This window comes from Odocoileus virginianus, chromosome 20 (genome assembly GCF_023699985.2).
Source record: "Odocoileus virginianus isolate 20LAN1187 ecotype Illinois chromosome 20, Ovbor_1.2, whole genome shotgun sequence".
Classification (NCBI taxonomy): Eukaryota; Metazoa; Chordata; class Mammalia; order Artiodactyla; family Cervidae; genus Odocoileus; species Odocoileus virginianus.
In genome coordinates this window covers 16,654,911-16,668,273 of record NC_069693.1, presented here as the reverse complement: position 1 = coordinate 16,668,273, position 13,363 = coordinate 16,654,911, and the positions used below count along the sequence as shown (strand labels likewise).

Genomic DNA, 13,363 nt, shown 5'->3' with positions numbered 1-13,363 from the left:
AGTCCCTTTCTGGATTTTTGAATGAATAGGAATGTTGATGAAATACATGAGTTGCTGTAAGTGGTGTTTATATAGTCTTCATCTTCAGGTGTCCTCATCCTTGTGACTCTCAGCAGGTTTTCAGCTGACCAGTTTTGTTCTCAAATTATAGTATGTGTCTAGAACCACTTAAGAACCTTGTAAAAAATGCATATTTTTTTCTGCTCCTAATTCCAAAGATTCTTTAGATTTGGAGTGTACCCCAAGAGTCAGTATTTAACAGTCATTCCATTAAGAGGGATATTCTAATTCTGATGTCAGAGAAGGAAGTCCTTAAGCTATGGTTGACTTTTTCCTTTCACCCTAGTCTAACAGGGTCAGTGTTAATATGGGATCTTATCAAAAATTGCTTAAAACTTTCCATTCTTTTTTTCCCCTGCCATTCCTAATAACACGTTCTGTGGGCATTATAACCCCTCCTTGAACACTGATGTGACATGTAGACAGACTTACCCTAATACAGATGCATCTTTGGTCTTTTTTTTCTCTTGGCTGGGCTGGGGCTTTGTTGCTGCACATGGGCTTTCTCTAGCTGTGGTGCGCAAGCTTCTCATTGAGGTGGCTTCTCCTGTTGGGGAGCAGGGGCTCTAGGGTGCATGGCTTCAGTAGTTTCGGTGCATGGGCTTAGTTGCTCCTCGGCATGTGGGATCTTCCTGAACCAGGGATCGAACCCGTGTCCCCTGCCTTGGCACATGGAGTCTTAACCTCTGAACTACTAGGGAAGTCCTGCACCTTTGGTCTTTAACCATTCAATTATGATGCTCATGACCTGAGGACCACACCTCGAGAATATAGGTACACAGGCCGTGATATGGATTCAAAGGGTCCAGTATGGAGATTCCCTGGTGCTTCAGTGATTAGCGACCCCGAGCTTCCCCTGTAGGGGGCACAGGTTCAATCCCTGGTGGGGGAACTAAGGTCCCACAAGCCAAACGGCATGGCCAACAAACAACCAACCAACCAAATTAAAAAGTAAGCCAAAAAAAAAAATCACCAAGGGTCCAGTATATGTTTCTCTTTGGTTCCCTGGAGTGTGTTAACTTGAGCCTTTGGCCTCCCCTGTTTGGTTATCTGCTGGACCAACCCTAAATGCAGTTTCGACCAAGTCACCTGCTGCCTCCAGCTCTGTGTAGCCTTCTTCTGTAGGGAAGAGAAGGGGAGCATGGAGAGTGTGAACAGCAGGTGGTTGGTTCTTCACCTGGGACTCCAAATCCAAAACTGAAGGAAAGCTCTGGTGTTTTGGATACATGTTTGACTATGGAGTGTTTTGTCATCAGTTTCGAAAAGGAATCTGTGACCTTTCTCTCCCCACCTCCTTCTACTCCCCCACTCTGCATGCATACACACAGAGAGCCGTGTCCTAGAGCAGCCTGTGTGAGAATCACCTGGCCTCGAGACAGCAGTTGTAGGGACACCAAATTGCAAAACCGTCTCTACTCTGTGAAATCAGAATTGCTCTTCACCATCTGGTAAAAACTGCAAGTCACAGCTGGGCTGGGTGGCCAACTGTATTGCTTAACTTATATTCCATGTGTCCCCCTACATTTCCCAGTTTATCTTGCAGTTACATTAGCACATGTGACTAATTCTGACCAAAGGGAGGTGATGAGTGCCACTTATGTTGGGAAGTGATGTGTGTCACTTATGTTGGTAAGTGATGTGTGTCACTTGTATTGGGAAGTGATGTGTGTCACTTAGATTGGGAGGCAGTGAAGAGTGGATATGGGTTTCTTTTCTTGTGCTAAGGTGACTGTGGAAAGTAAAAGTTCCAGTGATGTCCCTATAAGCCGAAGGGCTGCCAGACCCTCATTGAATGTTATGTGAGCAAGAAATAAATCATCTTAGGTTAGGTCACTCCTTTCAGGATTTGTTCCTGTAGCATAGCTTAACAAGGATAGTGCTGAATAGAATACTTCCATATGCATTTAGAGTTCTGGGAGTAAAGATGCAGGTACTATGCAGTCTAGTGCAGGACATTTAGTGCCTTGAGATCTTTTTCCTTCATCTGAATTGAAAGGTATCCCTGGAAAACTTTTTTTTTTGTTTGTGGCATGCAGGATCTTAGTTCCCCGAGCAGGGATCGAACCCATGCCCCCTGCATTGGGCGCTTGGAATCTTTTTTTTTAATGTAGATTTTGTCACTTTAAAAAATTATTCATTTCTTTATTTTGGTTACGCTGAGATTTCGCTGCTGCACGGGCTTTTCTCTAGCTGTGGAGAGCGGGAGCTACTCTCCAGTCGTGATACACAGGCTGCTCATGGCAGTGACTCCTCTTGTTGAGGAGCACAGGCCCCGGGGCACATAGGCTTCAGTAGTTGCAGCACATGCGCTTAGTAGTTGTGGCTCCTGGGCTCTAGGGCACAGGCTCAGTAGTTGTGGTGCAGAGGCTTTGTTGCTCCAGGCGTGTGGGATCTTCCCGGATCAGTGATCAAACCCACATCTCCTGCGTTGGCATGTAGATTCTTTATCACTGAGCCACCAGGGAAGTCCTGAGCTTGGAGTCTTACTCACTGGACTGCAAGGGAAGTCCCCAAAACTTATTTTTTATTATGTACCTTTTGCTGTTAAATGAGAAGTTACATAGGGAAAGAACAGCCTTGTTGAGGTGTAATTCACATACCCTGTGTGCTACAGTATACTCAGAGTTGTTGTTCAGCAGTCACACTGTCTAACTTCAAAGCCTTGTTATTACCCTGAAAGGAAGCCCTGTACTCATTAGCAGTGACTCTCCATTCCATAAATCCACTTGTTTCTATGGATCTTCTATTCTGGGCATTACGTATCAGTCAGGGTATATGATATGTAGCTTCTTGTGTCTGGCTTCTCTTGCACTTAATACAGTGTTTTCAAAATTTGTCCATGTTTTATAATAGCATGTATCAGTACTTCATTCCTAATATGTGCATAATATATATTTAATGTTCCATTGTATATCTGTGCCACATTTTATTCATGTATCAGTTGGTAAGAGATTTGTGTTGTTTCTGTTTTTTGATTATTTTGAGTAAGGCTGCTGTGAACATCAATGTATAGGTTTTTGTGTGAATTTATATTTTTCTGTCTCATCAATGTGTAGGTTTTTGTGTGAATTTATATTTTTCTGTCTCTTGAATATATACATTGGAGTGGAATTGCTGGGTCATGTAGTAACACTGTACTTATTTTGAGGAGCGGCCAAACTGTTTCCCAAAGTGCTATAGTTTTTACAATCCTACCAGAAATGTATGAGGGTTCCAGTTTCTCTACATTCTCACCAACACTTGTTATTGTTTCTCTTTTTGATTGAAGTAATCATCTTTGATGAAGCAGCTATATGCAAACCAGTCTGTATTAATGTATATTTTAACTTGTTAAGGTGTTCTTTAAGCCGTTGTAATATCTACTGGCATTTTTATAAAAATGTTCGCCATGAGCTTAGCACTAAAATAAAAAATGTAATGAATAATAACAATTCCTCCACTTGTTTAGTCTTTACAAATTTTATTTTTTAAATAATGCATTCTAGAAGGGGGAAAAAAGGAGTAGGTGATTCTCCAAGTGTGATTGTTGTCTCATTTTTTAAAATTCATTTATTTCTTGGCTGTGCTGTGTCTCCACTGCTTTTCTTTTGTTTTCTCTCTTTGCTTTAAGTCAGGGATCTCTCTAGCTGTGGTGCTCGGGCTCCTCGTGGTGGTGGCTTCTGTTGGGGAGCGCAGGCTCTAGGCTCATGGGCATAAGCGGCTGTGGCGTGCTGACTCCGCAGGTGTGGCGCGCGGGCCTGGAGCCTGGGTTCAGTATCTGGTCCGTGGGCTTAGTCGCAGCATGGGAACTTTTCCTGGACCAGGGACTGAACGTGTGTCTCCTGTACTGGCAAATGGACTTATGCACTGTACCACCAGGCAAGTCTGTACTTGTGCTCTTAAAGCATAAATTTGTCACTATAAATTATGTACTTCTAATTTGTCAGATAGATTATACCTTAAATATATAGGCGTGAGCCTTTTAAAATCACAGTGAAATCCTGAAAGGTTGTGCATAATGAACCAGTTGAATTGTTACATTAAATATATCCTGGTGTTCACTACTTAAAGGAGCTTCTGTGTATCTTTCAAGATGGTCAGTAACCCTCTGATTATTTGTTTCATAGATTGATGTATTTGTATATTATATTTTAAAGAAGAGGTGTACCCCGTTATGTTGGGAATACAAGTGTTTCAAATAGCATTATATACATAGTTGATCCTCACATAGATTCTCACAAATCTCAGATCCTGTGTTTGCAGATTAGCTTACTGGCTAAAATTTATATTCAACACAAAATAAATACTTGCAGAGCTCTTGTGGTCAGTTGTAGACATGTGCAAGTGACAAAAAATTTGAATTGCCCAACTTGCACACCCCCAGCTGGGGTTGAACAGGGTGACGCTCTGCCTTCTCATTTCAGCTCTCAGACTATAAACAAGTATTCTTTTCATAGTCTATTGAGTGCCATGTTTTTTGCATTTTTATACTTTTTGTTGGCAGTTTCACTGTTTAAAATGGCCCCTAAGTATATTGCTGAAGTGCTCTCTAGTGTTCCTAAGTCCAGGAAGGCTGTGATGTACCTAACAGAGAAAATCCATGTGTTTGATGAGCTTAATTAGACATGAATTATAGTGCTGTTGCCTGTGAGTTCAATGTTAATGAATCAACAATATATGTTAAGTAAGGTATCTTTAAACAGAAACATAAAACAGTGTTATATGTTAATTGGTTGGTGAAAATGTTTTGACCAGGCATTTACAGGATGTTAACTTTGCATGTCTTCTAGAAGTACTGATTTAGTATTTGCTAATTCCCTGTTCATAGCAACTTTACATAACTACAGAGTCAACTATATTGATGAGTTGCTTTTCTCTTATTGCCTTCAAGATCCTCTCTTCGGCTTTCGGCAGTTGGATTATATGTCTAGACTGAATTTTTTTTTTTTAAAGTTTATCCTACTTGGAGTTTGTTGAGCTTCATAAATGTATAGATTCATGTGCTTTTCATCAAATTTGAGAAGTTTGGGAACTTCATTTCTTCAAATTCAGACTTAAATTGAAGAAAGTAGGGAAAACCATTAGACCATTCAGGTATGATCTAAATCAAATTCCTTATTGATTATACAGTGGAAGTGACAAATAGATTCAAGGATTAGATCTGATAGACAGAATGCCTGAAGAACTATGGTTGGAGGTTTGTGACATTGTACAGGAGGCAGTGATCAAGACCATCCCCAAGAAAAAGAAATGCAAAAAGGTTGTCTGAGGAGGCCTTACAGATAGCTGAGAAAAGAAGAGAAGCTAAAGGTAAAGGAGAAAAGGAAAGATAAACTGATCTGAATACAGAGTTCCAAAGAATAGCACGGAGAGATTAGAAAGCCTTCCTCAGTGATCAATGCAAAGAAATAGAAGAAAACAATAGAATGGGAAAGACTAGAGATCTCTTCAAGAAAATTAGAGATACCAAGGGAACATTTCATGTAAAATTGGGCACAGTAAAGGACAGAAATGGTAGGGACCTAACAGAAGCAGAAGATATTAAGAAGGCAAGAATACACAGAAGAACTATACCAAAAAGACCTTCATGACCCAGATAACCACGATGGTGTGATTACCCACCTAGAGCCAGACATCCTGGAATGTGAAGTCAAGTGGGCCTTAGGAAGCATCACTACAAACAAAGCCAGTGGAGGTGATGGAATTCCAGTTGAGCTATTTCAAATCCTAAAAGATGATGTGAAAGTGCTGCACTGAATGTGCCAGCAAATTTAGGAAACTCAGCAGTGGCTACAGGACTGGACAAGGTCAGTTTTCATTCCAATCTCAAAGAAAGGCAATGCCAAAGAATGTTCAAACTACTGCACAGTTGCACTCATCTCACACACTAGCAAAGTAAAGCTCAAAATTCTCCAAGCTAGGCTTCAACAGTACATGAACTGTGAACTTCCAGATGTTCAAGCCAGATTTTGAAAAGGCAGAGGAACCAGAGATCAAATTGCCAACATACATTAGATCATAGAAAAAGCAAGAGAGTTCCAGAAAAATATCTACTTCTGCTTTATTGACTACGCCAAAGCCTTTGACTGTGTGGATCACAACAAATTGTGGAAAATTCTGAAAGAAATGGGAATACCTGACCACCTTACCTCCTTCCTGAGAAATCTGTATGCAGGTCAAGAAGCAACAGTTAGAACTAACTGGGTATGGATCAACAGACTGGTTCCAAATAGGAAAAGGAGTACGTCAAGGCTGTATATTGTCACCTGGCTTATTTAACTTCTATGCAGAGTACATCACAAGAAACGCTGTGCTGGATGAAGCACAAGCTGGAATCAAGGTTGCCGGGAGAAATATCAATAACCTCGTATATGCAGGTGACACCACCGTTATGGCAGAAAGCAAAGAAGAACTAAAGAGCCTCTTGATGAAAGTGAACGAGGAGAGTGAAAAAGCTGGCTTAAAACTCAACATTCAGAAAACGAAGATCATGGCATCTGCTCCCATTGCTTTGTGGCAAATAGATGGAGAAACCATGGAAAGAGAGATTTTATTTGGGGGGGGCTCCAAAATAACTTCATAGTGGCTACAGCCATGAAATTAAAAGATGCTTGCTCCTTAGAAGAAAAGCTATGACCAACCTAGACAGCATATTGAAAAGCAAAGCCGTTACTTTGCCATCAAAGGTCCATCTAGTCAAAGCTATGGTTTTTCTAGTAGTCCTGTCTAGATGTGAGAGTTGGACTATAAAGAAAGCTGAGCACAGAAGAATTGATGCTTTTGAACTGTGGTGTTGGAGAAAACTCTTGAGAGTCCCTTGGACTGCAAGGACATCAAATCAGTCAATCCTAAAGGAAATCAGTCCTGAATATTCATTGGAAGGACTGATGCTGAAACTCAAACTCCAGTACTTTGGTCACCTGATGCGAAGAACTGACTTCTTGGAAAAGACCCTGATGCTGGGAATGATTGAAGGCAGGAGGAGAAGGGGATGACAGAGGATGAGATGGTTGGATGGCATCACTGACTTGATGGATCGAGTTTAAGCAGGTTCTGGGAATTGATGATGGACAGGGAAGCCTGGCGTGCTGCAGTCCATGGGGTTGCAAAGAGTCAGAACAACTGAGCGCCTGAATGGAACTGATCTCTTGAAATACTTTTTTTGTGCCTTTCTCCCTCTCTTCTCCTTCTCTGATGCTGGTATGCTTGATGGTGTCCCACAGTCTCTGAGACTTTTTTCTTCCTGTTTCTCAGTCTAGGTAATCTCAATTGGTTAATCTTTAATTTCACTGATTCCAGTTCACATCTGGTGTTGAGCCCTTAGTTAATTTTTTAATATCAGTTATTATATTTTTCAACTCCAGAATTTGTTTGGTTCTGTTTTTTTGAATATCTCTTTTGTTAGTATTTTGAATTTGCTGAGACATCATTCTCATATTTTCCTTTAATTCTTTTTTCCTTTTTAATGATTTTACTTTTTTAAAAAAACTTGAAGTATAGTTGTGTGACCATCACCACCATCTAATTCTAGAATGTCTTCATCACATAAAAAAAAAAGCTGTATTAGTTGATAACCACTCCCCATTTCCTTCCTCTCCTTAGGTCCTGGCAGCTACTGATCTACTTTTTTCTGTCTCTTTGCATTTGATTTATATGAATGTTTCATGTCAGTGGAATGTCACACTATCTGGCCTTCTATTTCTGGCTTCTTTCTCTTACCATAATGTCTTCGAGGTTCAGTCACACTGTAGCATTTATCAGTGTGCTCAGTCACTCAGTTGTGGCCAACTCTTTGCGACCCCATGGACTGTAGCCTGCCAGGGTCCTCTGTCCATGGAATTTTCCAGGCAAGAATACTGGAGTGGGTTGCCATTTCCTTCTCCAAGCATTTATCAATGTTTCATTCATTTTTTACGGTTGAATAATATACCATTGTATGGCTGTACCACATTTTGTTTATTCATTCATCAGTTGATAGACTTGGGTTGTTCCACTTTTGGGCTATTATGAATAATGATGCTATGGACATTCATGTGTAATTTTTTTTTTTTTTAATGAACTGATGTTTTTCAGTTTTCTTGGGTATATGCTTAAGAGTGGAATTGCTTGGTCTCACTGGCAACTCTCTGTTTAACATTTTGAGGCACTGCCAAACTGTTTTTCACAGTTGCAACATCATTTCACATTCTCACCAGCAACTTAGGAGGGTTCCGGTTTCTCTACATTCTCACCCACATTTATTTTCTGTTTTGTTTTTTGTTTGTTTTTACTGTAGTCACGCTAGCATGTGTGAAGTGATACCTTACTGTGATTTATTTGTTTTTCCCTAGTAACTGTCCATGCTGGGCATCATTTCATTTGGCTATTGGCCAGTTGTATGTCTTTCAAGAAACATCAGTTCATGTAATTTGTGCATATTTTAATAGGTTGTCTTTTTTTAAAAAAAATTTTAAAGTTCTTGTATTCTGGATACTGGACCCTTAACAGATACATGATTTTCCATTATTTTTGCCCATGCTGTGGGTTGTCTTTTCACCTTGGTAGTAACCTTTGGTGCACAAATGTTTTTAGTTTTGATGAAGTCCAGCCTATCTATTTTTTCTCTTATTGTCTGTGTTTTAAGATGTCATGTCCAAGAAACCATTGCCTAAGCTAAGATCACAAAAATTTGCACCTATATTTTCTAAGAGCTTTAAAAGTTTGAGTTCTAACATTGAGGTCTTTGATCCATTTTGAGTTACTTTTTGTTTATAATACAAGAGAGGGGTTCTTATTTTTTTTTTGACATGAGGATATTTAGTTGTCCCATCATCATTTATTGAAAAGATCGTTCTTTCTCAACTGAATGGTTTTGCACCCTTGTCTGAAATCAGCTGACCATAGGTGTCTAGGTTTATTCCAGCTCTCAGCCGCGTTCCGGTTACGTGCATGTCTTTCCTTACGCTGGTGCTCTGCTGTCTCTGTTACTGTAGCTTTACACACCGAGGTTTTCAGACTGGGAAGTGTGAGTCCTCTGACGTCTTGTTTTCAGTACTTGGTAGGTTATCTTGGATCTCTTGTACTTCCATATACATTTTAGGATCAGCTTGCTTATTTCTGTGGAAAAGGTTCAAATTTTGACAGAGACTGCATTGAATTTGCAGATGAATTTGGTGAAGTAGTAATTTTTAAGCGTTACCAGTTTCATTCACATAAACTTTGAAAGCATGTAAAATGGGAAAAAGTTTAATGTTTATGATGTTTATTAAAAAATTGAGTGTGTGGGCCTTACTTGACCTTCTTGAATCATCTGGCAGAGGAATGGGGATGGACTCAGGAGCACCAGTGTGCAACACACAACAGAGAAAGGTGTTCCTCAGGGCTTTTCAAGACACTCACTGAGGCCGGTTCAAGGTGATAGTTTTCTTTCACAGGACACACAGTTTCTATGTGAGCAGCCTTCCATCCTTCAGCACTCCTGCTGAGTGTTTCTCTTGAGTAGGGATAGATATGATTGCCTTATTGTATGTAATGAATTTGAAAAATGAAACATTTGGGAACATATTTCTTACATATAGCTGTTTGATATCTCATTTCTTGAAAAGTTTATGAGAGTTTTTGATCAAAATTCTCTTGAACACAGAGCTACAAACAGTGCCAGTTTAGTTGGATTTATATGCTAGCTGGGTTAGGGTTGTACTTTTAGAGTATATGTTTGTATTCACAACACTTTTCTCATCTCTTGCTCTTACAACCTGTCTACCTTCCTGGGTTCCTAATGGAATTGTAGAATCGTAAAGGAGGCATGATAATTGGCTATAATGAATGAAAAGGTGGTTGTTTTCAGTCACTCAGTCATGTGACCCTGTGACCTGACTCTGTGACCCCCATGGACTGCAGCATGCCAGGCTTCCCTGTCTTCCACTGTCTCCTGGAATTTGCTCAAACTCATGTGCATTGAATCGGTGATGTCATGGTATGACATATTTATTTTTATCTACCAAAAAAGCAAAGTGGAAAGAAAGAAAATCTAGTACTAATCAATAAGTAGACCAAGCTATATACGGACATCATGTAGACTACATATGTCATTCAATAAAATATGTTTGAACTATTGTTATGTCTGAGAGAGGAGATTATTAAGGCAAGTGTAAACCTAATTAGCTGTGGAGGGAGAATCACACTGCTTCACTATTGTTGGTTCAGAAATGACAACCAGAGATATTTAGACCTTGCTTTTTGTACCTATCCAGAGCCAGGGGTTGTGTAGAAGCCCCCTTAGGGTGTAGGAACTGGCACAGCCTCTTAGACTATCCTTCGATCATCTAGAGGGGAAATTGGTACTGGGTGAGGATGAGAAGCATCCTGTCTGCAAACCTATCAGCCACTCACCTCTCCAGGCTCTGACTTTCTGATGCTGCACCTTCGCCGACCTGGGTATCCTGAACAGACCTAAAGTCATCCTGCTTCAGGGTCTTTGCTGTGGTAGTCCTTTCACCTGATGAGCCCTGGCCATCACTCTTGCACTTTTCAAAACCTGTCATACAATCATGGCCTACATCCTTAAGGTAGAGTAACATTTTCTTCATAACAACCTTGATTTCTCAGGCTTTTGCTCATCGCTCCATTTCCCAACCCCCCTTAAGGTTTTGTGAGTGCTGTACTTCTCAACAGTCCTAATCGGGTACTCTTCTAATCCTCTTGTGGATTTGTGAGCTCTTTGAGGTAAAAACAAGGGAATGCCAAACACAAACATTAGTCCAGGCCCTGCGCGATGTGTCACTTGTCAGCCTGAACTTTGAAGTGGTTTGTGTGGAATCAAACTTTTTTTGTTGTGTTATTTTTGTACTACAACTTGAGGAATTTTCTAACCATCATCATATCATAGTTCTTTTCTTTTATAAGGTTTCTTACTCATTTGGAGCCCACCTTTGTGGATGATAGCGTTTCAAGAGTTAATGTTCCAGAATTACTCACTGTCCTATAACTCTCCTAATTCTATCTTCTTTTCCCCCCCTCACAGGAAATGACTTAGAAGCCTTACAAATACATCTGTGCATTCTTGCTTCAGACTTTACAATTGAGGGCCAACCCTGTCTGGAAGCACTTCTTATTAATGTTACAAGGAAACCGCTACCTCAGCAAACAAAAGGAATGAAGACGACTTATAATAGCAAATGCCATTTTTTTGAAGGAAAAAAAAAACTTGTTTTCAGAAAACATTAGAGGAAATTTGGAAATTTTTTGCATTGAGAAGAAGCTTTACAGGTAAATAGATTTGGCAGGCAGGCTCTGTCAAAATTCTGCAGATTTGATCTTCCTTCCTAAGGACTTAGTGTGAAGTGATTCTGTACTGCTTTTTAAATTGCTGTTGATCAGCTTGTGGGTTTTTGGGTTCTAACTTTTCTGGTATATTGAAGATACATTATATTACATTTTTTAAAGTTAAGTTATTTTTCTGCCATTGTAAATACAAGTATCAAAATATTCTTGCAAAGCAGTTCTCAGTAAACATTTTTCTCAGCAACCATATCTTTTTATTAAGAGGGTGGAATGCTAACAGTTCTTGTATAGCATTTTGGACACACTTATTTTTTGTCAGAGGTCCTGTCTCCACTGAAAATATTAACTATATAAACTTCTTGTCCTTTTCACGTCGACATTGGATCACATGGTCACCTGCCTCATGGAAATGCCTTTTTTAAAACTTAGATTTGCAGAACTCCACTATTTTTATACCTAGCCACGGTTTTAGGAAGAAAAAAGGAATCAGAACCCTGACCCTCTCCCGGTTACTGGGACAGTCCCCTTCCCGCATGTATTGCTGCAGTGCCCAGGACAGTAAAATGGACTACAAGCGGCGCTTCCTGCTTGGCGGGTCCAAGCAGAAGGTGCAGCAGCACCAGCAGTACCCAATGCCCGAGCTGGGCCGAGCACTGAGTGCTCCCCTGGCGTCTACGGCCACCACCGCCCCCCTGGGCAGTCTGACCGCTGCAGGCAGCTGCCACCACGCCATGCCCCACTCCACTCCCATTGCCGACATCCAGCAGGGCATCTCCAAGTACCTGGACGCCCTCAACGTTTTCTGCCGTGCCAGTACTTTCCTCACAGATCTCTTCAGCACTGTGTTCAGGAACTCTCACTACTCCAAGGCAGCCATGCAGCTCAAAGATGTGCAGGAGCACGTCATGGAAGCAGCCAGTCGGCTGACTTCAGCCATCAAGCCTGAGATTGCCAAGATGCTGATGGAACTTAGTGCTGGGGCTGCGAACTTGACAGATCAGAAGGAATTCAGTCTCCAGGACATTGAGGTAGAGTATCTTCTCTGTCATACTTGGGTTGGAAAGTGTTTTCCAGAGGTAAGTGAGAATGTTGTTTAGTTTTTTCTCAAATCACTGAAAGATGGTCTTCGTCCTCTTTCCATTGATACTCTGTTCTTGTGAAAAAAATTTTTTTTTGCATGCCAGGTTTTGAATTGCTTTAATTTTAAATTAAGTAGGATAAAAGATTATTAAACAAATGAATTAGCCTAGATTTTCTTTAAATTTTCAACTTGGAGCTTAATTTCCAAATAACATGCTGTTAATGTACACAGTGATGTGATGTGCTGTGATATGATAGTCACTTAGTCCTGTCCAACTCTTGCAACCCCATGGATTGTAGACCGCCAGGCTCCTCTGTCAGTGGGATCTCCCAGGCAAGAATACTGGAGGGGGTTGCCATTCCCTTCTCCAGGGGATAAAGTACACAGTAGGGACTGAGAATTCTAAATGTGATTATAAAGATTTATTTGCGAATTGTCATTATATAGACCCATTGGTTTAATGTAGCAAGTTCTACACATGTTTATAGGATAAAGGTATTTTTCCAGTTCTAAATTTGCAGTTGTTCACATTAGGATGCATTTGATTCTTATTCAGGACATTTCTTTGGTCTTTGATAGTCAAAATGAAATATTCTCCCTTTTTCAGGGCTTTAGATTATAAAACTGGAATATGAATTTCATTCAGAATAAAGGTGATGTTTTTCCTTCATTTAGAAAATAATTGTTAAACTGTCATCTGTTAAATTCGCTTCACTGCTAGATTTTTAAAATTATTTTTAGTTGCTCAGAGAGTTCTTCTGAGTTTGATTTTTCCATGTGTCCTTGTACATTTTAGCAACACATCAGAGATTAGGTTTCTGGATGCTAGGAGGGAGTGTTTTTTCAGCATCCTGGGGTTGTATTTGATTTTCGGAAATCACCAGTCTTCTGAAACAAATCTGATGATTGCAGTGGCTGAATAAGCTAATTTATACTGTTGTGGGTTTGGGGGGAACAAAAGCTAAGCTATTAAGTATTATG

General features: G+C 40.2%; 1 protein-coding gene across 3 annotated transcripts in view; it reads left to right on the top strand.

The window, feature by feature from the left end:
* GARRE1 (granule associated Rac and RHOG effector 1) overlaps positions 1–13,363 on the top strand; it is an 80,216-nt gene that overhangs the window by 19,519 nt on the left and 47,334 nt on the right. For all 3 annotated transcript variants that reach the window (XM_070450987.1, XM_070450985.1, XM_070450986.1), the window contains exon 2: positions 11,042–12,329. In XM_070450987.1, coding sequence (XP_070307088.1) covers positions 11,835–12,329 — 495 coding nt within the window. In that variant the 5' untranslated portion in view covers positions 11,042–11,834. The remainder of the gene's footprint in view (positions 1–11,041; positions 12,330–13,363) is intronic.